General features: G+C 41.7%; 1 protein-coding gene across 1 annotated transcript in view; it reads left to right on the forward strand.

Moving 5' to 3' along the window:
* Nucleotides 1-303: 303 nt before the first annotated feature.
* CCDC102B (coiled-coil domain containing 102B) overlaps nt 304-25,166 on the forward strand; it is a 308,469-nt gene continuing 283,606 nt past the window's right edge. The window contains exons 1-3 of the mRNA XM_077809076.1: nt 304-894; nt 4,694-4,905; nt 13,882-13,990. Coding sequence (XP_077665202.1) covers nt 304-894; nt 4,694-4,905; nt 13,882-13,990 — 912 coding nt within the window. The remainder of the gene's footprint in view (nt 895-4,693; nt 4,906-13,881; nt 13,991-25,166) is intronic.

Raw genomic sequence — 25,166 nt, forward strand, 5'->3', positions numbered from 1 at the left:
TATATGTCACCCCTTATGGAAAGCTTAATTTTCTTAAGAGAGAGAGGATGAAGTCTTGAGGTCCTTAGTTTTGTTGTATTCTTTTCTTATGCAAGCAAATTCTGAGATTTTGCTCAAGCAAAATCTTAATAAGGGCATCGCAGTTTGGGCAGAAAAGTAAAGTGGAATCTACAATCTGACTTCTGATGTGCTCATGGTTCTAAAGATTTTCTAATTTATTGGACATATGTGTAGTTATATTTATAACTAATATTCAATTCTCCTTATCTGTTTTAGGTGTGAAATTAGATTAAGAATTGAAACATGAATCTAGACTCTGTCCATAAATTATCTGACAAGACACAGGTTTTCAGGACCCAACAAAGACAATCTGATGAACTAGCTGAAGGTAGCAAAGCAACAGGTAACCTCTGTAACTCAAGTTTACCATCTCAACGGCTCTATCCATACTCTTCTCATCATCCTTGCATGCAAATTAGTAACAATAATGACTGGGAGATTTCTGAAGAGCTCCGACTTCGGGAGCTGGAAGAAGTTAAGGCTAGAGCGGCCCAAATGGAGAAGACCATGCGCTGGTGGTCAGATTGCACAGCCAACTGGCGGGAGAAATGGAGCAAAGTTAGAGCAGAAAGGAATAAAGCCCGGGAGGAAGGGAGACAATTGAGAATCAAACTGGAGACCACAATGAAGGAACTGAATGCACTGAAAAAGCTAAACCAAGACTTACTAATTGAAAAGGAAGAGTGGGAAACTGAAGTCACTTGGAAAAAGAAACCCAGTTTCTCAGAGATGTCCTGTATGACAGAAAAGGAGTACCCGTTTGTGTGTCTGGAACAAGAACCTGTTAAAGATGTGATCAAGAACAAGATCCTTGTGGTACAAGAAACACAAAAGGTAAGGGAACTATACATTTGTATCTTCAGAAGTCTGCATTTTTAGCAAGACTACATAAGGTCTACTTTTCTATGCTTCATGGTAACACTATACATGTATGCCTGTCTCCACTACTAAAATTTCAGTACATAAAGCTTTGTTTATATATAAACTAGAAGACCAATTTACATTATCACTCATATATAAACAGTTGTCATGGGGGCAGTTACATGAGATGATAATTTGGGCTCCCTGTGACTTGTATAATTTTTCCCCCTTCAAAAAGCAGTGTAGGTTTTCTGGTGTCCAGTCATTAATGTCTTTACTGGTCTATGGACACAGGTAGATCTGAAAATGAGTGGAAGCTATTTATATAGTCTGGTCTTCCAAAATTCTTCCTGCTCTTCACAGTTAATTCTGGATTCTAGTGAATAACTTTGAGTTTCTTGAGTGGGGGGGGGGGAGGCATCCCCTTCCTGCAGAACAGGAGTATTAGTAAAGAGCCAGGACTGTAGTTATGTTGTTTCTTGGTAATATAGGATCAGAAGGTAGCCATGGACTCTTAATGAGTGGAATAGTTTGGTGCAACTTTTCCAGTTCTACAGTTGCCTGTTTTAAAATAAAGGAACTAGTTTTAACAAATGGAACTGTACCCTCTTCCTTTGTAGGTATTCATTCCAGCCCTGGATATATATTATATATATTATATATATTATATACCCATCATAAACAGCTTCACCTATAACCTGTATTGACTATAGGCCTGATTCAAAGCCCAGTCAACTCAAAGTTTGCATTGACGTGAATAGACTATGAATCAGGGCCTTCAGCATGTACATCTTTTGTCGGAATTTCCACCGACACTGCTGTGAGGTGAATTACGCTATGTGCTGTGACCCTGAATACACATTTTACTGGTACTTGAGAATCAACCTGAAAAAAGATTCTGAACCATTATACATTTCATTGTGTGTTTCTTCTTTAGGCACACTCAAAAAAGGGGCTTAGACATAGAGCCAAATTCTTTGCTAATGTAATTCCTTTTATTTCAGTGGACTTACTCCAGTTAAGAATTTTGGCCTCAAGTTTATTATGAACTCTAAGATTTTTGCAACAATTGGAAAATTATATTTGAACCTTATTCAGAAGGACTAGCCAGTGATTTGATTCTAATGTGTTAGGCAGTTTCCTGCGAGTTCACCAGACTTAATGAAAATGTTGTGCTGTTATGATTTGTTCTGGTATCATCATCATCCAACTTTTTTTATCAGGCTGACCTCGACGAGTGGTCACATCATGTAACGAAGATATTTTTCATTTACTCTAAGAAGAAATGTGCTGAATTAAATACAAAACACTATGTTCCTAATTATTTTTACACGAAGGATCCTTTTAAAACTATATTTGCAATATTGATTTTAAAATGAACTCCTTTAATTAGACAAAGTGATTATTCGAGGTATACACATTGGTCTTTGAATCTATTCATTTAATCGCCACTGACATCCATAAAAAGTGTAATAATTCTCTTGACTTTGCTATTAAACATGCACACTATGATCAGTGCATCTGTCTTTGTTATAGAAGAGAACTACAGTGTGCTATTTGTTATTTAGCAATCCTATTTAAAACTCAAAAACACTGTAATACAGAACTCAAATCAATGAACACCCAAACAGTATTTTCTGTTTATAGTCCAATGGCAAAACTCTGACCCTAGAGATTTTCCATTGACTTCAACAGGGCTGGAACATCACCCCAAGTCTCAAATTCTGCACAGACGTATGTTATTAACTGTATGTCAGAGTGACTAAAATGTGTAATGTGCAGGGCCTAAAGGAGGGAATGACACAAATACATTTTAACAGTATATCTTCTTCACTGATGAAGGATAATATGCCAGCTTTAATTTGAGGCTTTATAGTTTCAGAGTGTTAAAATTGCCTCGGAATATCCATTTACCTAATTTACAGTATCTTTTACAATATAATTTTCAGGCATCATGTTAAAAAGTTCTGGTAATGTCAGTCGAACAGAGTTGTCAGGAACAGTCCAGAGGTTTATTGAGAGAAACTGAATTAGTGTATAAGCTAATTGGAGGAAACACAATTTATTGTATTTCTGAAGTTAGCTGGATTTCTCTTGGGAGAACTTCAATTTACTTAATTATGGATTAAATTTTGTTCCCACAATTCTTTATGCAAAATCATTTGCCTTCACAAAACAGAAATGTATTTAGGCATAAACTCTATTCCCTTCCCCTGCACAATTTCCGTCCCTCCAGAAAAAAACCAGTGGACATCAATGGGATTTGGATTCAGGGTCACATCTGGGACCTTTTCAAAATGCTAGCTGGAAAGAATATTTCAATGCCTGAGAGAAACAGATCCTTGGCTTCACACCACTCTGGTTGGATACACCTTTTCTGTGGTGTAGAGCAGGGGTCTCAAACTGAAATTACCACGAGGGCCACATGAGGACTAGTACATTGGCCTGAGGGCCGCATCACTGAAACCTGTTCATACAATGATACAAAAGTATAGTCAAAAATGAAAAAAATGAACAACTGAAGTTAAATGAGACCTGTGGGGTGCTGCTGAACATATCATGGCTTGCCTGCCCCGTCAGCTACTCTGGAGGCACCAAGCGGGATTTGATCTGAAAGGGAAAACCGAAAGCCTGGGCAAGACACTTGGCTCTCACCTCCTGAATCTAGGATTTAAAGCCAAATTGATGATACATGATATGAGTTTGCTGATCTCAGCTTAGGCTCCGGTGGTCAAGTCTCTTGTGACTCCTGTCTGTTGATTTAAAGGGCTCTGGGGCCAGAGGTATGGCAACATGTGCAAGATGCAGTCCTTGAGAGTCCCCCAGTTCTGAGCACCTGGGCTGGGGTTAAAAGCAAAGAGGACACTAGCTTCCACAAGGTGATGTTCTGTTGTAACCATTCCGGTGGGGGAAGAGCCTCCTAGTTCATGTACACAGAAGAATGAAAATGCTTAGGGGGCAGGGAGCAGCCAGGTGCAGTTTGTAGGCTGGGAGCATGTGCGGCGTGTGAGCACATGTCTTGTAGCAGGAGGTGCTGTCCTGAGAGCATGGGGGATAGAGGCACATTGATCTGATTCAAGTAAACAAAACCATCCAACCCCCACCCTGAAGAGAACTTCCCACCCAAATCGCTCATCCCACAGCACTGCAAACCTTCCACCTTCGGCAGACAGTAGCCAAAACAGAATGCCAAACCACCTCACTCAAACAACAAAACATGCCCCCTCCCTGCCCCTATTCCAACCCCTTCCCCAAATCCCCGCCCTGGCCCTGCCTCTTCCCCACCTCCTCCCTTGAGCATGCCACATTTCCGCTCCTCCCCCCAACTCCCCCGGCGTGTGCAAACAGCTGTTTGGCGGCAGCAAGTGCTGGGAGGTAGGCGGAGGAGTGGGGAGCTTGGCTGCAGAGCACCCACTAATTTTTCCCTGTGGATGCTCCAGCCCCGGAGCAACCACGGAGTCAGCGCCTATGGCGGGCCGTAGAAAATAACTCCGTAAGCCGCATGCGCACCGAGGGCCGCGTGTTTGAAACTCCTGGTGCAGAGTGCCACCAGCCACACTAGCTGATCATCAAGGCGGTCAGGAGCATTACTGACCACGGCCTATTGGCCTCTCATATTGATGTGCAAGATACGATGTGATTCTTCCTTCTGTGCAGCTGTACATGTTTGAGGAGCATGACGGCCCTTGTAGACTTCATTATGAGATGGCTGTTCCTTACATATGTTTGTCTTTTTGGCTTAGGATGTTTTATTCTTATGTTTTTTTCTCAGGAGGTAGAGACAACTGAAAACACATTAAGAAAGAACCAAGGTACGAGATTCAATCTGAGCCTTCCTGACTCCTTTGCTCCTGACATCAGTTGGGAAAAACCTAGACAAAGGCTCGACAACATAGTCCATCCTCCAGGGAATGAATTAACGCATGTTTCTGCTTTGCATTTGCAATTGGATGAGTCACAGAAAGTCTTACAGAAGGAAAGAGAGTAAGTGCAAAATTGATTCTCCCTAGAGCAAGTTACTTAAATAAAACCAGTGTTCTAAAATGGCCACATGACCATTAATTTCTGTTAAGAGGCATATATTTAAATATTTTAGGAGGAAAAAACTTAGTATAAGGATGTTTGTTTTATGTTGTTGACAACATACTTCTGCGTTTTGTGAAGATTTCCTCAATATTTCTTATGTTTGGTGTCATATACTTGAGACTCTATATGACTATCTGGAAAAATGTGAAGTTGGAATTGGCTAAGGCTGCTTGCTTGCTATTCAATATCAGTATTACTGTACCTGGTCTTTGGTATGTTAAGTTACTGGAATGTATTCTCCATAGCATTACACTTGGAAGCTTCAGCTAGTGCAATATGACTCCCTGTATGCTCAGCCGTGCGAGGCTTTGGGTTGAAAGGTGCTACACAGGTACAAAGTATTAATAGTATTATCAATACACCTCAAAATAAGCTCCATCTAGGAGCTGGATAACTTAAGACTAGAAAAAGAATACAGAGCCTTCATTTCAAGACATTAATTGGAATAGGCGATAAAATGGCAGATGAAATTCAGTGTTGATAAATGTGCAGTAATGCACATTGTAAAACATAAGCCCAACTATACATACGAAATGATCAGTTCTAAATTAGCTGTTACCACTCAAGAGAGATATCTTGGAGTCACTGTGAATAGTTCTTCTGAAAACATCCACTCAATGTGCGCTGACAGTCAAAAAAGCTAACAGAATGTTAGGAATCATTAGGAAAAGATAGATAATAATACAGAAAATATCATATTGCCTCTATATAAATCCATGGTATGCCTACATTTTGAATACTGCATGCAGATGTGGTTGCCCCATCTCAGAAAAGATACACTGGAACTGGAAAAGGTTCAGAAAAGGGCAACAAATGATTTGGGATTTGGAACAGCTTCCCTAGGAGGAGAGATTAATAAGAATGGGATTTTTAACCTTGGAAAAGAGATGATTAAGGGAGATATGATAGAGGTCTGTAAAACCATGACTGGTGTGGAGAAAGTAAATAAGGAAGTGTTATTTACTCCTTCTCATAATACAAGAACATAGGGGTCACAAAATGAAATTAATAGGCAGCAGGTATAAAAGAAACAAAAGGAAGTATTTATTCACACAATGCACAGTCAACCTGTGGAACTCTTTGTCAGAGGATGTTGTGAAGGCCAAGACTGTAACAGGATTCAAAAAAGAACTAAATAACTTCATGGAGGATAGGTCCCTCAGTGCTCTGAAGTGTTCCTAGCCTCTGTTTGCCAAAAGCTGGGAATGGGCGACACGGGGTGGATCACTTGATGATTACCTGTTCTGCTCATTCCCTCTGAAGCACCTGGCATTGACCACTGTCGGGGGACAGAACACTGGGCTAGATGAACCATTGGTCAGACCCAGTATGACCATTCTTATGTTTGTCTGAGGTAAGAAGTGAATGTCTAGTATCTGTTTGGTGCTCTGAAGGAAGAGACTTGGTAATCTCATTCTAGGTGGTAAGAGACAGGTGTCTGCATCAGAGCCATTAGTGGGAATAAGGGATTAGCTGATCATCCCTGTGAATGGTCAGTCTAGAAAAAGTATTGAGGAACATCGATTGGGTCTTTCAAGAAAACTTGCAATGTGTGTTGTACCCTTGAAGTCAGAAGACTTCAGTCACCAGAACTGTTGTTCCAATAAGAACTTAAGTTAACTGAAAAAAGAAAAGGAAGAAAATTTCCCCTCCTCAACAACAGCAAAAGTAGATTAAAAAAATCAGTTCAAAGAATCAGCAACAATAGGCTATGATGGAGCAATGTTTTCCATTATTCCTTTTTTTTTTTTTTTGCAGCTATCTTGTGGGTATGGTGAGTCTGTGGGTGTGTTTGTTTATGGATCAGTTTTGGCATGCAATATGTGCAAGACTATTACACAGCTATTTTTTTCCCATAATAACAGAATGTTTCTGAAGTGCCTGTATTTTCTGTATAAATCTGTTCTCTTAAACTCACCACAAAGCTCTGTAAATGGGTGGCTGATGTTAGTAGTCTCAAGAAAATAATGTCTTTCAAATGCCTCACAAAACCAGTAAGTGCTAATAGTTTTAAGACTCTAATAGTTTTAAAGTAAATGCAACCTGTTGAAAATATTAAAAGTCTTGCAAGTTTCATTGTGTCCCCAACTGGGCATGCAGTTAACAGTCTTAATTGTGCAACACTCTTGCATCTTCCAAAAATGGAGCCTGCCCTGTGATCTCTCACAGTTTCTTAGATCCAACACTATGGTGTGGTGAATGCCTCATGTATGTGATAGGCACCTCAGCTCCCATTGATTCCAAGGGGAGTTGAAGGTATTCAGAACCTAGCAGGAGGCACTTAGTACTTGTCTAGCAGAGAGAAAAATAAACTGGGAATCAGAAGACCCAGTTTCTTTTCTTGGCTCTGCCATTTGATCTGCAGTTTAACCTTGGGTAAATCACTTCACTTTGATTAATAGGCAGCAGGCAACTCGTGGAAGTTACTAGATCGCAGGCCCTGGTTCTCAATTCAATCACCCTGATATCTGCTGGGAGAGCAATACAGCGGTGCACAGACAATCCAGGAAGTTTTTGGAAATTGTAGGGGACGATTTCCTGGAGCAAGTGCTGGAGGGACCAACTAGGGGCAGAGCTCTTCTTCACCTGTTGCTCACAAACCGGGGAGAATTAGTAGGGGAAGCAAAAGTGGATGGGAATCTGAGAGGCAGTGACCATGAGATGTTCAAGTTCAGGATCCTGACACAGGGGAAGAAAGGAGAGCAGCAGATTATGGACCCTGGACTTCAGAAAAGCAGACTTTGACAACGTCAGAGATCTGATGGGCAGGATCCCCTGGGAGAATAAGATGAGGGGGAAAGGAGTCCAGGAGAGCTGGCTGTATTTTAAAGAATCCTTATTGAGGTTACAGGGACAAACCATCCCGATGTGTAGAAGGGATAGTAAATATGGCAGGTGACCAGCTTGGCTTACCAGTGAAATCCTTGCTGATCTTGAACACAAAAAAGAAGCTCACAAGAAGTGGAAGTCTGGACAAATGACTAGAGAAGAGTATAAAAATATTGCTCGGAGATGCAGGAGTGAAATCAGGAAGGCCAAATCACACCTGGAGTTGCAGCTAGCAAGAGATGTTAAGAGTAACAAGAAGGGTTTCTTCAGGTATGTTAGCAACAAGAAGAAAGTCAAGGAAAGTATGGGCCCCTTACTGAATGAGGGAGGCAACCTAGTGACAGAGGATGTGGAAAAAGCTAATGTACTCAACGCTTTTTTTGCCTCTGTCTTCACGAACGAGGTCAACTCCCAGTGTCCAGTTCCAGTCCCAGCGGAGTCCTATGTCCAGTTTTGGGCCCCACACTACAAGAAGGATGTGGAAAAATTGGAAAGAGTCCAGCGGAGGGCAACAAAAATGATTAGGGGACTGGAACACATGACTTATGAGGAGAGGCTGAGGGAACTGGGATTGTTTAGTCTGCAGAACAGAAGAATGAGAGGGGATTCGATAGCTGCTTTCAACTACATGAAAGGGGGTTCCAAAGAGGATGGATCTAGACTGTTCTCAGTGGTAGCTGATGACAGAACAAGGAGTAATGGTCTCAAGTTGCAGTGGGGGAGGTTTCGGTTGGATATTAGGAAAAACTTTTTCACTAGGAGGGTGGTGAAACACTGGAATGCATTACCTAGGGAGGTGGTGGAATCTCCTTCCTTAGATATTTTTAAGGTCAGGCTTGACGAAGCCCTGGCTGGGATGCTTTAGTTGGGGATTGGTCCTGCTTTGAGCAGGGGGTTGGACTAGATGACCTGCTGAGGTCCCTTCCAACCCTGATATTCTATGATTCTATGATGTGCCTGTATTTTCCCCTCACGCTCTTTATCTGTCTTATTTAGATTGCAAACTCTTCAGGGCAGGGACTGCCTCTTATGTGGTTTTGTACAGTTTCTAGGCCAATGGAACAACAGACTCAATGGGAGCCTCTGAGTACTGGTGCTACTGTAACACAAATAATAAATTAGTACTTCATATCCTCATCATGTCATTTGTAAGCACAGTATACAGAAAAACTCCACTTTCCAACAATATTATCTACATAGCCGTTCAATATGTACACTTGATACTACTACCCAAACAGAGCATTTTACACTCATTAGAAGTTCCTTCTTTAATTTACAGTTTCATCCTTTTGCTGTCCAGTGTGTTAAATGTCCTTTCTGTTTTGTTAATTCACTTTTACTTCTCCTGTAAGGTCAGGATCACACTTCCCGTTATACACTGTAAAGGTGTGAATTCATCTCTTTAGCTGTCCTGTGCTTCATTGTCTGCTGTTTTTCATGGTTACTCATCAGACTGGTATCATTATTTTAGCCTTGACTATGCTAATGATGGCTTCAATTTTCTCATCCTGTTCAACTGTAATGTATTATTGCTGGTCATGATGGCCTATGAGAGTAATATTTTCTTCAGACATCAACTATTCTCTGAAATTAAAAAAAAAAAATCAAATTGTGTTTTCTAAATGATATCCAAACTACTGCTTCCAGGCAGAAAACTCGACCTCATTATTGAGAAAAGGGGTGAGACAATGTTATTTATTAGTTGTATTACCATAGCATTTAGGAGAATTAGTCATGGACCAGGACCCCGTTGGGCTAGGCACAGACACAGAATAAAAAGATGCTACTTGTGCAAAGAGAAAAGGAGTACTTGTGGCACCTTAGAGACTAACACATTTATTTGAGCATAAACTTTCGTGAGCTACAGCTCACTTCATTGGATGCATGCAGTGGAAAATACAGTGCGGAGATATATATACATAGAGAACATGAAACAATGGGTGTTACCATACACACTGTAATGAGAGTGATCGGGTAAGGTGAGCTATTACCAGCGGGGGGGGGGGGAGGGGGACTTTTGTAGTGATAATCAAGGTGGGCCATTTCCAGCAGTTGACAAGAACATCTGAGGAACAGTGCGGGCGGTGGAATAAACCTGGGGAAATAGTTTTACTTTGTGTAGTGACCCATTCACTCCCAGTCTTTATTCAAGCCTAAATTAATTGTATCCAGTTTGCAAATTAATTCCACTTCAGCAGTCTCTCGTTGGAGTCTGTTTTTTGAAGTTTTTTGTTGAAGAATTGCCACTTTTAGGTCTGTAATCGAGTGACCAGAGAGATTGAAGTATTCTCAGACTGGTTTTTGAATGTTATAATTTTTGATGTCTGATTTGTGTCCATTTATTCTTTTATGTAGAGATTGTCCAATTTGACCAATGTACATGGCAGAAGGGCACTGCTGGCACATGATGACATATATCACATTGGTAGATGTTCAGGTGAACGAGCCTCTGATAGTGTGGCTGATATGATTAGGCCCTATGATGGTGTCCCCTGAATAGATATGTGGACACAGTTGGCAATGGGCTTTGTTGCAAGGATAGGTTCCTGGGTTAGTGGTTCTGTTGTGTGGTGTATGGTTACTGGTGAGTATTTGTTTCAGGTTTGGTGGCTGTCTGTAAGCAAGGACTGGCCTGTCTCCCAAGATCTGTGAGAGTGGTGGGTCGTCCTTCAGGATAGGTTGTAGATCCTTGATGATGCATTGGAGAGGTTTTAGTTGGGGGCTGAAGGTGATGGCTAGTGGCGTTCTGTTATTTTCTTTGTTGGGCCTGTCCTGTAGTAGGTGACTTATGGGTACTCTCCTGGCTCTGTCAATCTGTTTCTTCACTTCCGCAGGTGGGTATTGTAGTTGTAAGAATGCTTGATAGAGATCTTGTAGGTGTTTGTCTCTGTCTGAGGGGTTGGAGCAAATGCGGTTGTATCGTAGAGCTTGGCTGTAGACAATAGATCATGTAGTGTGGTCAGGGTGAAAGCTGGAGGCATGTAGGTAGGAATAACGGTCAGTAGGTTTCCGGTATAGGGTGGTGTTTATGTGACCATCGCTTATTAGCACCATAGTGTCCAGGAAGTGGATCTCTTGTGTGGACTGGTCGAGGCTGAAGTTCATGGTGGGATGAAAATTGTTGAAATCATGGTGGAATTCCTCCGGGGCCTCTTTTCCATGGGTCCAGATGATAAAAATGTCATCAATGTAGCGCAAGTAGAGTAGGGGCATTAGGGGACGAGAGCTGAGGAAGCGTTGTTCTAAGTCAGCCATAAAAATGTTGGCATACTGTGGGGCCATGCAGGTACCCATAGCAGTGCCGCTGATTTGAAGGTATACATTGTTCCCATATGTGAAATAGTTATGAGTGAGGACAAAGTCCAGCCACCAGGTTTGCCGTGACAGTATTGGGGATAGTGTTCCTGACGGCTTGTAGTCTATCTTTGTGTTGAATGTTGGTGTAGAGAGCTCCTGCATCCATAGTGGCCAGGATGGTGTTATCAGGAAGATCAGCGATGGATTGTATTTTCCTCAGGAAGTCAGTGGTGTCTCGAAGGTAGCTGGGAGTGCTGGTAGCGTAGGGCCTGAGGAGGGAGTCTCCATAGCCAGACAATCCTGCTGTCAGGGTGCCAATGCCTGAGATGATGGGGCGTCCAGGATTTCCAGGTTTATGGATCTTGGGTAGCAGATAGAATACCCTAGGTCGGGGTTCCAGGGGTGTGTCTGTGTGGATTTGTTCTTGTGTTTTTTCGGGGAGTTTCTTGAGCAAATGCTGTAGTTTCTTTGATAACCCTCAGTGGGATCAGAGGGTAATGGCTTGTAGAAAGTGGTGTTGGAGAGCTGCCTAGCAGCCTCTTGTTCATATTCTGACCTATTCATGACGACAACAGCACCTCCTTTGTCAGCCTTTTTGATTATGATGTCAGAGTTGTTTCTGAGGTTGTGGATGGTATTGTGTTCTGCACAGCTGAGGTTATGGGACAAGTGCTGCTTTTCCACAATTTCAGCCCATGCACATCGGCAGAAGCACTCTATGTAGAAGTCCAGTCTGTTGTTTCGACCTTCAGGAGGAGTCCACCCAGAATCCTTCTTTTTGTAGTCTTGGTAGGAAGGTCTCTGTGGGTTAGTATGTTGTTCAGAGGTGTGTTGGAAATATTTCTTGAGTCGGAGACGTCGAAAATAGGATTCTATTAAACACCCTTTAGCCTGAGTCCTGTGAGCCCAAGTCAGCTGGCACAGGCCAGCCGTGGGTGTCTAATTGCAGTGTAGACATATCCTGTCTGGTGCTCTCTGCTGCTCCAAATCCTATTTCTTTAGATCTCTGGATAATGGTAGAAAATAATGCTTTAATTATTTTGAATAAAGGCAGCAATCAGAGTTCATTATTTAAATACTACAGTACCTTTCTCTAAGAGGAATCAGATTGTTCTTCATGCATTATGTAGTCTTCATATTTTCATAGATATTGTCTTGGTTGTAGGAGTAAGTAGAGCTTCATACTCAAGTATCTTGATGGAGGCAAATAAAAATTAAAAGATGTCATCTTAATGAAGATGTAATAGTACTTCTGAGATCAATACATCCCCATTTCCAAAATATTTCTAGAAGCTTCCTTCAGGAGCATATAATATTTGAAATGGCTAGAGAATACAAAGAAAATTTGAAAGCATTTCATTTGGGTTATTAATGTCTAAATTAGAACATTTATGGTTTCCATTCAGTACTGTGCATATGTTATGTATATGTCCCCTTCCAATACTCCTCTGACTGTACTTAGACAAAGTGAATATAGTCTTTGAAAATTTCATTACAAACTACCCAAAGTAAAGGTCAGAAAGAAACAAATCTAAACAAAAAAGCCAAGTGTTCAAATTGAAATCCTGAGAGCTCTATTCAAATATAATTATTTTATGGCTTCCAGAGTATGGGAACCAGAGAAAAAGTGCACTCATCTGATTGAAATACCGCAAACCCATCATGCTTGCAAAAGCACATTATCATACTTCTGTCAGCCTAGACCCTGAAATTAGGGGACAGTGCAAACAGATCACAACTTTCTGCAATCTGTGAGAGCTGTAGGAGACTGGCAAAGTCTGAAAGAAGAGCACTTCTGGCTGGGAGAGAAGCATGGCCAGAGTAGCTGAGAATGTACTGATTCATACCTCCTATTAGAGTTTTCTATTGGTGGAGTACTTAGGGAATAAGCAGTGAAATTTTAATGCTGCTTGCCTACCAGCCCTAGAGGAAACAGGACATGCCCTTCCTGGAAGTACAAGTTCAAGGATTTTCATTTTGACAGAAGACTAAAAAAGGAGTGCTCACGCCATCTGGAAATGGTGGTATATCAACCTTCTTTTTAGCATTGTGGACTTTTTTCCAGGTGTTGAAAATGAACTCCACTGACTTCAGTGGAGCGAGGCGGATTTACACCAGCTGAGGACCTAGCGCTAGGAAACTCAGAATAAAGAGGGAACTGAGATAGAACTATTCCAAAAAAAGTATAATTAGCTATAAACAATGTACAATAAAAGCCCAGGGAAGATGAATGTGGTAAAAGGTGAAACAAAGCTCAAATAAAGTAGATCACTGCATGGAGTGGGAACGCAGCCTGGAACAGGAAAAAGTGAAAACCTGAGAATGCATGATTAAGATAATCTAATGAAAGATAAAATTGGCCTTTCCCCTTTCTTTACACTCTAGTCTGTTGTTCAGATATTGCACTCATTCAGTACCTTTTCTCTGATGGTCTTTGCCATGGTATATTGGGTCAATTGAATCTGGTTGAAGTCATTTCCAAGTGTCCTTTGGTTTAGCATAGCATTTCATGCATATTTCACAATGTTAGATTGTTTGGGTTCCTTCTCCTCACTTTGGTGAATCTCTTTGGCTAATCCTTTGAACATCATAAAAGTAATAGAAACATGTAATTTAAAAAAACAAAAACAAAATACTATGCTCAAATCTAGCAAAGCAAGACAGTTTAGAAACAATACAAAAGATATTCAGAATCAGCTTTGTTATCTTAAATATTTTTTAATGATGATAATTAAAACATTTTTATAGAATGCATTTTTCCCTGGAAAAAGAAGTCGAGAAGCTGCGCTCTGATCTCTCTCAGTGGAAATGGAAATATGAAGAAATGCAACAGTCCAAGCTGGAGAGCCTGAAACAGGTATGTTGGCAGAAAAAAACAAAATACTACTGCTGGGGAACAGAGAGCAAAACAAGCTTTTTTTTCCTCTGGCTAACTAAAAACAAAACAGAAAGATGAGTCTATGAAACTGATAAACAAGTAATTCTGGACTGTAGCAGATGCCTGCCCTAAAGGAAACAATATTTTCTGTATTTGACAGAAAATGTCAGTCACCATTCTCACCCTCATTCAGAGCCCATGTGCAGAGACTGACCAAACTACTGAGCCAAATTGCATCATACAAGCATATTATATAGTAGTTTCATTTGGACAAAATGTTGCAAACATTTATCCATGTATCCATATTTTGTGACCTAAATGAAAACTGCTTTTTTTAAAAAGTTGCTGAGTCCTAATAACTCTGAGTCCTGATAACTCTCATAAAATTCATTGAAATTTGTGGGTACTTCTGAAAATCAGGTCACTTCTATTTAGGTGTCAAAACCTTGGTATATAAGAGTCTACTGTAACTTTAGGCATCCAGGTTTAGAACATATGGTTCAAGCACTTACACTTTCTTTGCCTCTATTGAGCACAAGACACCAAGAATTTTTAGTTTGGTTTTTTTTAATTCAATTACTGTGATTCTCAAACATTTAGATTGAGGGTATGTCTTCACTACCCACCGGATCAGCGGGCAGCGATCCATCCAGTGGGGATCGATTTATTGTGTCTAGTCTAGATATGATAAAACGACCCCTCTGAGCGCTCTCCTGTCAACTTCTGTACTCCAGCGCCATGAGAGGCACAGGCAGAGTTGACGGGGGAGCAGCAGTAGTCGACTTACTGCAGTGGAGACACCATGGCAAGTCGATCTAAGTACGTTGACTTCAGCTACGTGAATCAGATTGATCCCCCCTCCCGCAGGAGGCTTAGTCAATTGCTATTACTTAGAATACATTTTTTAAAAATTAGCATACATATATAAACTCAGCAGGAATTGCAGGAGTAATGGTCTCAAGTTGCAGTGGGGGAGATTTAGGTTGGATATTAGGAAAACATTTTTCACTAGGAGGGTGGTGAAACACTGGAATGCGTTACCTAGGGAGGTGGTGGAATCTCCTTCCTTAGAAGTTTTTAAGGTCAGGTTTGACAAAGCCCTGGCTGGGATGATTTAATTGGGGATTGGTCCTGCTTTGAGCAGGGGGTTGGACTAGATGACCTCCTGAGGTCCCTTCCAACCCTGATATTCTATGATTCTATGCATTGTAGCAATGTTTTTACACATTTTACTTTGTTGTCCTGGATCTTCTCTTGGTTTGTTAACTTAGGTTTCCTTTAGATTTTGGTTTCTTTTACTCTCCTTAGTTGTTATGTAGGAAAATCCCTCCTGATTAAATGCAAACTATTTAACTAGTCTATCATACCTCTGTGATTAAAATATGAACCGGTTGTTTTGGTAAATTATTTTGCCCTGAGGTTTTGATCAAACAGATTTGTCACTGCTGGGGAGAAGGGAACAATCAAAATTGTTACTGATATATGGACAAGAGACAACTATCATGCAATCTCCAACTGAAAATCATCTTTGAGTTCTTAGTTGGATACATGTTGAAAAGAAAAAACTAATTTTAACACGAGATGTTTATTTTGATGCAATACATGATATTGAACAAACACATACACTGAAAATATTTGTATTTAACTGTGAACAGAAGGTAACATTTTGGTATTCTGCATATCTTGGGAGTTTTGTAGGTCTGTGATTTATTTAGTTTTCAAAATTACAGGGGAAAACACTGGTTTTAGTAAATCTGATTAATGTGAATGAAATTACCACCATGTATCTATTTTGTAAGTGAAAATCCTCCATATTTTAAAATGCACAAATCTTGTGAGTGCGTGAATGTTATTTGTTATATGTTAGTGTTAAGAAACAAATATTCAGCTACTCTTACAAGCTTCTTGATCACAAAGCCTACCTCTCTTGAGAAATTGTCATAATGGAAAAAAATGGAAAAGTAAATCTATGATCTCTTTTCCCCAAATAGATATGATACCATAGCTATAGAATAGGACATCAGTAAAATGCAGCTTCTTAGATATTGAACTGCAGTTACATTTCAGCTAGAGCTGCGAAATTTCTCTGTTTTAAATAAAACTTAAATATCAATGTTTCAAAGACAAATTGCTGGATTTCTATCAGTTCAAGAAACAGTATACTAACTGTCCTTGAAATTTCCTGTTTAATTAAAAAAAATCTACATCACACTAGATCTCAATAAATAGTTAAAACAGGTTGAGAGTCATATGTTAGGATAAAGATATTCAGGCCTGTCTGCAAAGGCCTGTACTTTAAGAATTTAGGTGTATTCTTATCACTTGGCTAGTTCTAGAGGTATAAAAGAAAGAATCAAAATCACTTTCTGCTGGTGTAAGGGCCTTCTCTTACTGTGACAGTCTGAGGCCCTGTTCTTAGGCTAAGGCCTTTGGCTAAGCAGCAGAGGCAGCCATAAGCTAGGAAGCGAACAGTCACATCCTCACATTCCAAACTAGTCACATTGAAAGAAGGTGCTATTGGGCTGTTAGGCACTATCAGGACAGGACTGTATTCCTATCACCTCCAGAGAAAGGGAAGTGCCTAGAAAATGTAAAAGGAACCTTAGTTTGATAGCATCCTATCTGGCAAGAACTCACTTATCAATAGCTGGGATGTGAAATCCTCACTTCTGTATTGTCTTGTCATTATAGTTCCCACTTTGCTATTGTTTGTCTGTATAATCTCTGTCTGGTTCTGTGATTGTTCCTGTCTGATGTATAATTAATTTTGCTGGGTGTAAACTAATTAAGGTGGTGGGATATAATTGGTTACATAATCATGTTACAATATGTTAGGATTAGTTAGTTAAATTTCAGGAAAATGATTGGTTAAGGTATAGCTAAGCGGAACTCAAGTTTTACTATATAATCTGTAGTCAATGTTGGAGGGGGTGGGCATGGGCATGTGGGTGAGGGAGATGGGAACAGGGAATGGGGGTAAGAAAATTGGAATCATGTTTGGCTAAGGGTAGGAATGGGAACAGGGACACAGGTGTAAGGCTCTGTGGTGTCAGAGCTGGGAAGGAGGATACTAAGGAAGGAAACTGGAATCATGCTTGCTGGAAGTTCACCCCAATAAACATTGAATTGTTTGCACCTTTGGACTTCGGGTATTGTTGCTCTCTGTTCATGCGAGAAGGACCAGGGAAGTAAGTGGGTGAGGAATAAGCCCCCTAACATCATACTATACCTGTACCCCGATATAATGCGGTCCTTGGGAGCCAAAAAATCTTACCGCGTTATAGGTGAAACTGCGTTATATTGAACTTGCTTTGGCCTCAAACATTTCCTTTATTAATAATCATTTCCCACCCCCTGACTGACCCCTCAGAACTCCCGACCCATCCAACGCCCACCCCTCCCTGTCCTCTGACTGCCCCACCCCCTATCCATACCCCCGCCCCCTACTGGCTTCCCAGGACTCCCACGCCCTATCCAATGCCCCAGTTCCCTGTCCCCTGACTGCCCCGACCCCTATCCACACCCCCTGCCCCCAGAACCTCCGAACCATCCAACCCTCCCTGCTCCCTGACCTCCTGAGGCCCTCTGCCCCTTATCCAGCCCCTCGGCCCTGTCCTGGCACCCTTAACACGCTGCTCAGAGCAGTGTGTTGGAACCAGACATGCTGACACGCTGATCCGCTGGAGTGTGCAGCCCCGCCCCACAGAACGCAGCTTTACTGCGTTATATCCGAATTCATGTTATATCGGGTTGCGTTATATTGTGGTAGAGGTATACTTAGCTTGCAAAATACTTGTTTAAATATTACTTAATAAAAGGGATTTTTGAACTGACACCATCATTTTATCCATATATGTACTCTATTTTCAGACTATATTACAAAGCTGAATTTTTGCTAGCTGTAAGGAAGTGAGTGTAACCATGCATTTTTATTACTAGCTTTTTGTATTTCGTGTTTGACTGTCGTTGGACTACATTTTCTTTGTTGATTTCATATTGCTTCTGAAATGGTTTAAAAATGTGTCATCTCTTTGTTTGAAGTCTGGTATAAGTAACTTAAGTGTCAACTTTTTGGTAGATAAGGCATGTGTTCACAAGTATAGTAAACACAATAACAATGTCATGGTTGCTTTAGTGACTGATACTTTGGAAGAGCCCTGTCTGGCTAGTGTCTACCCTCTGGAACGATGGAGCTGTTCAAGAGTGTGAGATCCCATAATCCTCAAGTGATCTGAAGTAGTTGTCTGTTGTAGATAGAGTCTTGTAGATAGAAGCTTAAAAATATAGTTCTAACTCTCATGGATAAAACAACTCTTATGGGTAAAACAGAAAAGGTCTTTAGTATCCTTCTGATATACTAAAGATATGTTGAGAGGTTCTTATCTTTCTGCATTACGAATCCACCAGCTCATAGATTTGCTATACCTGGACCAGCAATGTTAATGCAACTATGCATGAAGGGAGACACATGTTGAATCTAGTCTTCTCACTGGTCTTGGCTATCTGCAGGGTAGTTATTGTCCTTATGGGGATTACAGGATCATTCATTATAGTGTAGAGTTCAACACTGGGGATAAAACAAATTCCCTTCAGCTAACCATGCATAATAAATGTTGCCCATTATATCATGCGGGATTTGTAGAAATGCTAACACTCTCAGACTCAAGCACAGTCCTTTCAAGGATAATTATAGAGTAATGAACTCTCTGTACCCTTTACTCTGAGAGTACAGTGGTTCTGATCTAAGGGATCATGTGGAGATATTTCACAGAAGTAACAAACAGCCTGAACACCTTCTTCAGAACAGTGGACGATCCTCGTTTTTCAGTGTCCATGCCTCTGAAGATAGCAATTAGTAGCCATGTGATTCGTTCTGCTAGTTTTTTTGGAAGAACAAGATTTTTGTCAGGTTTGATGAGCTAAGAGGTATTAAGTAAAGGAGTTCAAAACCTTCAGAATTGCCATACTAGAATACAGCAGTGGTGCAGCAAATGCAGCACTCTGTCTTAGAAAGAAGCATATTACCACAACCTACAAATAGAGAGGAAAATCTTTGGGTATTTTTAAGACTTCAATCACCCCAAATGTATTTGAAAACTATAAACTAGTTTCTAACTAGAAAAAAATCCTAGAAAAAGTGATGATATGTACATAATGACTCTATCCCAGGTTCCAGTATGTGTGGATACAGCATTAAATGTGTCCTGTTCAGAGTCATAAGCAAGAGAGATAGTGTGTATATATAGTTGTTAGAGTAGGGAACTGGCAGTTAAGTGGCCTGAGTTCAACACCTAAATCTACCTCCAACCCACAATGTGAAATTGTACAAGTCATTTTATATTGCTGTGCCTTGTGTCACGGGGTTCACTTACTGTTGGGAATCTCCTTGTGGCTGAGTCTGGGGATTTATTCTACTCCGGTCTGATGCCTCCCCTTCAGACAGATTGGTCTCAGGACTCGCAGTGCTCCCTGTTTGTGACTCAGCCCTCCAGCCAGGTCATTGTATAGACCTCCCCTTCAGAGGTATCAAAGTCCCACTGGGTTAACTTTCTGCAGGCCATTCCAGACAATCTTCTGATCCAAGGCCAGGTCCTATGCCACTTCCTCAGCAGCTGGGAACCTGGGCCTGCCTACTACTGCAGGTTTCAGCCCACGGATTCTTTGTCTAGCAACCACGATCTGCTTGCTCCAGCCTCTGTTGCTATTTCTCTGGACTCCTTCCTACTTCCCTTCTCTATCTCCTGGTACTGCCTCTAAATTTACCATCCTAAACTCCCTCATCCTGTGGATAACTGTACACTACTTCTTTCTTTGGTTTCTTGCCAGACTCTGTAACCCCAAACACACCTCCCTTCTCCCAGGGCGTGACTGCAAACTACTTCCCCCAAAGCCCTGTTCTTCTTCTTCAGGTTTGTGGCATAGCAGACTCATTTCCTGAGTCTATGACTGTCATGCATTGTACTTAGTATCTTTTTCATGAGTTAGAGTCTCGCACCTTTCCCCGTATTCTTAGAGAATTGCAGAAGAGCTTTTTTTAAATGGGCCATGTTTTCCTAGGTTTTTCTGCTGTGTTATTAGAAATAAATTACTGTTTAATCTACAATGCCCTGTTATAATTCCAAATAGAGCCACTTTGCTCCTCCTCCCAGGGCCTTGGATTATGTCAACATTGTCAACTGTAAGGGATAGACTCAGAATTTTTTCCCATTTGTTTCATTTGCCAACAGTTCTTGCCATTCCTTCCTTAGCTCATTTTTGATTAGGTGTTTACATTCTTGTTTGCCTAAGGGAATTCCTAGGTTCATGATTAATAGCACTTTTTTGCCTGTTTGTCAGCCAATTTGTTGCCTGCTATCCCTATATGTGCTGGGATCCAGGCTATTACTGTGATTATATGCAGTGGTGACAGTTCAGTTATTAGCAGTAATATTTCATTAAAGATATTGTCATTTCTGCTAGCAGAGTTATCACTGTAAAATTGTCTGTGGCCCTGATAAGGAGTCACACAGGTTGGCTACAGCAGTTGGCCACACATCTGAAGTCCAATTTAGTGCCAGTATAATCCCTGTTAGCTCAGGATTGATTGATACAAAGTTAGTTAGCATTACAGCTTTCTTGAGTCTGAGTGAGGCACACAGAGAGCTTTTCCCATTTGTCCTGTATTTTCCTCACTGGAGCAATCTGTATATATTTGGCAATAGTGTCCCCACTTGTCACCAATATATGGATTTGCTATATTTTGTATATTTATCAGTCTTCTCCCTTTATGTATTTCACTATATAATTCCATGTCTATCTCGGGGGGAAAGTTTTCCAGTGAATATTTTCACATAACTATAAATTTTGGTCTCTCTTAATCCTCTTTTCGTTAAGATCCTTTATCAACTTCTGTAGCCTACTCACCATGGGGAATTTTGACGGTTTCTTGTCCTCCACTTAATTCCCAATGATCATTATTTATTAGCTTTGTGTTATCATCTTTGCTATTACATAGTACTTTGGCCCAAAGTTTAAGTCGAGGAGCTTCATTCTAAGAGTGATAGGCATTTCACTGGCTGCTGTTTATAGTACATGAAGAGGTATAGTAATGAAGGCATCATGTGTGATATGCAGTGCCTGTGTTTGGATATAGTCTAGTTTTCTCAGATTCCTTTCATTGCTGATCCAAAGGCCTGGCATCTATACTCAATAATTGGTCTAATTATCGCTTTGTATAATATTGTGACCATTTTCTTATCTGCTCCTCAGAATGTTTCAGAGATCCTTTTCAGTAAGTTAATTCTGCATTTTCACTTTTCTTTAATATTTTCAATATGGTCCCTCTAAGTGAGCTTATCAAATATCACACCTAAGAATTTTTAATTTTTTACTATATTTAGCTGTTCATTATATCGGTATAAATTTACAACTTTTTGGATTTTCCTTTTTGTGAAGCTCACTCCCTTAATTTTGCTTAAGAAAAATGGGAAGCTCCACCTGTTTTCCCTTATACACTTAAGTGGATTATTGATTCTTTTGGCAGCCAGCTCTTTCAAGGTTTCTGCTTTTGGTCCATATGACCAGTCTCGACCCCGCTTCTCCAGCAGCAGGTATTTGGTTGTGCAGGGCAGTGCTTACCTGGGCGGTCAAAGGAACTCCCCTTTCTCAGTTCCTAGCTCCACGTGCTGCCTCTGCCTGCAGGCACTGCCCCCGGAGCTCCCATTGGCTGTGGTTCCCAGCCAATGGGAGCTGCAGAACCAGGTCTTGGAGTGGAGCAGAGCAGAGCACAGGCAGCATGGGGAGCTAGGAGCTGGAGGTTGCCACTTCCCAGGAGCTGGGTAGGGAACTTGCCCCAGCCTTGCCAACCTCTCTTCCCCCAGCCGTGATGCCCCTCCCCCTGAGCACCCACCACGCTCCCTCAGCCGCAACCCCCACAAGCACCCACAGAGCCCTCTGTGCTGCCACCCGTGGCACCTCCAGGGCCGCCCCTCTGAATCTTGCCCCCCCACCACAAAGTTTTAGTCAGGGGTATATAGTAAAAGGCACAGACAGGTCACAGGCCATGATTTTTTGTTTACTGCCCGTGACCTGTCCATGACTTTTACTAAAAATACCTGTGACTAAAACATAGCCTTACATATGACACAGTTGTCAGCAAATAACATGATCCCTATTCCTGTACTCAGCTCCTTAGGGAGGTCATTTATCATGATGTTAAAGAGGGTAGGGCTAATTCCATTCTCCTGTGGAAATCCATTTCCAACTGAATATACGTTGGAAAAAGCTTTCCCTATTCAGACTTGTGTAGGTCTTTTGTTTAAGAAGTCCCTTATCCATCTCTACATTTTCCCCATAACATCCATGGAAGCCCCTTTATGAAGTAATCCCTCTCTCCATAACACAGCATAAGCTTTCTCTATGTCCAGGAAAGTTGTTATTGTGAATTCTTTGGTTCTCAGGTTTTCTGTGGTTCTGTCTCTAACCTTACAGTGTGGTCAATCTCATTCCTACCTCTTCTGAACCCACTTTGCATTCCATCTATGAATTTATTTCTCTCTGGGTGTTGTACCACTAATCTCTCCATTATCATTCTTTTCATTGTTTTACTTCAACAGGCTGTGAGGGCAATGGGTTTTTGTGTCGAGTCTTGAGCACAACTTACCTGACTTCCTCACTGGGACAATAATTGCATGGTTCTGGTCCTTAGATATTTCACTATTTTGCAATATGTTGTTATATAATTTTAGTAGCACTTCGAGCTTCCTTCACTTAAGTGTTTAAGCTTTTCAAAGCTTATTTTGTCCTTGCCTGGTGCAGTGCTTTTGCTGCTTATTACCATTGTTTGGAGTTCTCTCCTACTAAAGTTTTCATTTAAAATAATATCCATATTCCCCTTCCGTCTCTTCAGCCTCACAATTATCCTTAAAGAATGTTCTTTTCCTCTCCCTAATTTGTCCTCTGATCCTCATCTTTACTTTTTGAAACATGTGGCCAGAATTTACACTTTTTCTTTGCTGGAGTTTATTACTCCATGCCCTGCAATTGTTGCTCTTACTCTTTATTCCATTCATTTTCCTAATTTGTTTATATACCTCTGCTGCATTGGTATTTTTATTTACTTTGCTATAGTCTGTTTCCCAGCTTTCTCTTTTTGCCCTTTTTAGAGCCCTTTGTGCACCTGCCTTGCTTTTTTAAAAATATATTTGATTAAGTCTTCACTGTTTAAGGAATTTTTTGCTTTTCTGTATGCCTTATTCCTTTTCCTAATTTTACATTCCTTGTTCTACCATGAAATGCTTTTCCTATCTTTAAGTAGTGTTCGTGTCCTAAGAATAGGTAGGCTGGTTGTCTTTAGAACACCCATAGTAACATCACTACGGAATTCCTCAATATCTTCATTTAATACTTTGCTCAATCACATATTCCTCACTTTTGTTTCTAAAGAGTTTTCCATTTGCCTTTTTTTTTTTTTTTTAAAGATTCTAAGTGGAGATATTATCCCTGTCTTCAGTGTTCCCTTTTTTCTTAATATGTAATTAATGTTGGGAAGTGGTCTCTACCCAGTCCTTTCTCTCTATAATTTTCCCAGCTGCATTTACTTGCTATGGTGCTAAAAGCAATTCCCAGATCCAGGCATGAGAATAGGGTTGCCAGGAGTCCGGTGTTCGACCGGAATGCCCGGTTGAAAAGGGACCCTGGCGGCTTCGGTCAGTCGCGCCATTAAAAGTCGGGTCGGTGGCACAGTGGGGCTAAGGCAGGCTCCCTACGGTTCCCGGAAGCAGCCGGCATGTCCCTGTGGACCCTAGGCGCAGGAGTGGCCAAACAGGCTCCGCGTGCTGCCCCCACCCCGAGCACTGGCTCCCGCGGTTCCTGGCCAATGGGAACTGTGGGGGTGGCGCTTGCAGGCAAGGGCAGCAAGGTAACCCCCCTGGACTCTCCACCTAGGAGCTGGACATGACAGCCACTTCCAGGAGCCACCTGAGGTAAGTGCCAACCAGAGCCTACACCCCGAACCCCCTCCCACACCCCAACCCACTGGTCCAGCCCTGAGCCGTCTCCCACACCCAAACTCCCTCCCAGAGCCTGCACCTTCTCTCACACTCTGAATCTCTCAGCCTCAGCTGGAGCCCCCTCCTGCACCCTGAAATCTTCATCCCCAGCCGCACCCCCAGCCAGAGCCCTTACCTCCCTGCACCGAACTCCCTGCCATGCCTGGAGCCCCCTGCCACACCATGAACTCCTCATCCCTGGCCCCACCTGAGCGCGCCACCCCAGATGGAGCCCTCACCCCCAACCCTCTGCCCCAGCCCGGAGCCCTCTCCTGCATTCTGAAATCCTCATTTCTGGCCTCACCCCAGAGCCCACACCCCCAGCCGGAGCCCTCCTTCCCTCCCACACCCCAACCCTCTGCTCTAGCCTGGAGTCTCCTCTCACACTCCGAACCCCTTGACCCCATCCCAGAGCCCTCTCCTGCACCCCAAACACCTCATCCCCTGCCCCACCCCAGAGCCTGCACCCCCAGCCAGAGCCCTCATCTTCCCTGCACCCTAACACCCTGCTCCAGCCCTGAGCCCCCTGCCACATCACAAACCCCTCATCCCCTGCCAGAGCCCGCACCCCCAGCTGGAGCCCTCATCCCTCTGGCACCCGAACCCCCTGTCCCAGCCGGGTGAAAATGAATGATGGTGGGGAAGAGTGAGCAATAGAGGGAGTGGGGAATGGAGTGAGTGGGAGTGGGGCCTTGGAGAAGGGGCACAGCAGGGCAAGGGTGTTTTGGTTTTCTGCAATCATAAAAATTGGCAACCCTACATGAGAAGCTTTCAGCAGCTGTATTTAACCTGGTAGGTGCTCCATTTAATGTTACTGAATTATTGTCTTCAAAACATTGCTTTAAACGTTTTCCATTTTTATCATTTTTCTTCCCCACAGTCTATTGTGACTATTCAGATCACCACAGATAATGATATGACATGTGCAATTAATTCTTTTAGGCCCATAGCCTCTAGTTTCCTGCATGGGTTATAGACCTTATAAAGTCATAGAAATACTGAATGGTTTTCTATTGGTATTTATTATAATATTATACTCAATATTAGCTTTTTAACCTCTACTTCAAGGTAATTCAGGTTTTCCTTAATGAAGGTGCAGAAGTCTCCAGCTTTTCCTATTTTTCTAT

This window comes from Eretmochelys imbricata, chromosome 2 (genome assembly GCF_965152235.1).
Source record: "Eretmochelys imbricata isolate rEreImb1 chromosome 2, rEreImb1.hap1, whole genome shotgun sequence".
In the NCBI taxonomy this organism is placed as follows: Eukaryota; Metazoa; Chordata; order Testudines; family Cheloniidae; genus Eretmochelys; species Eretmochelys imbricata.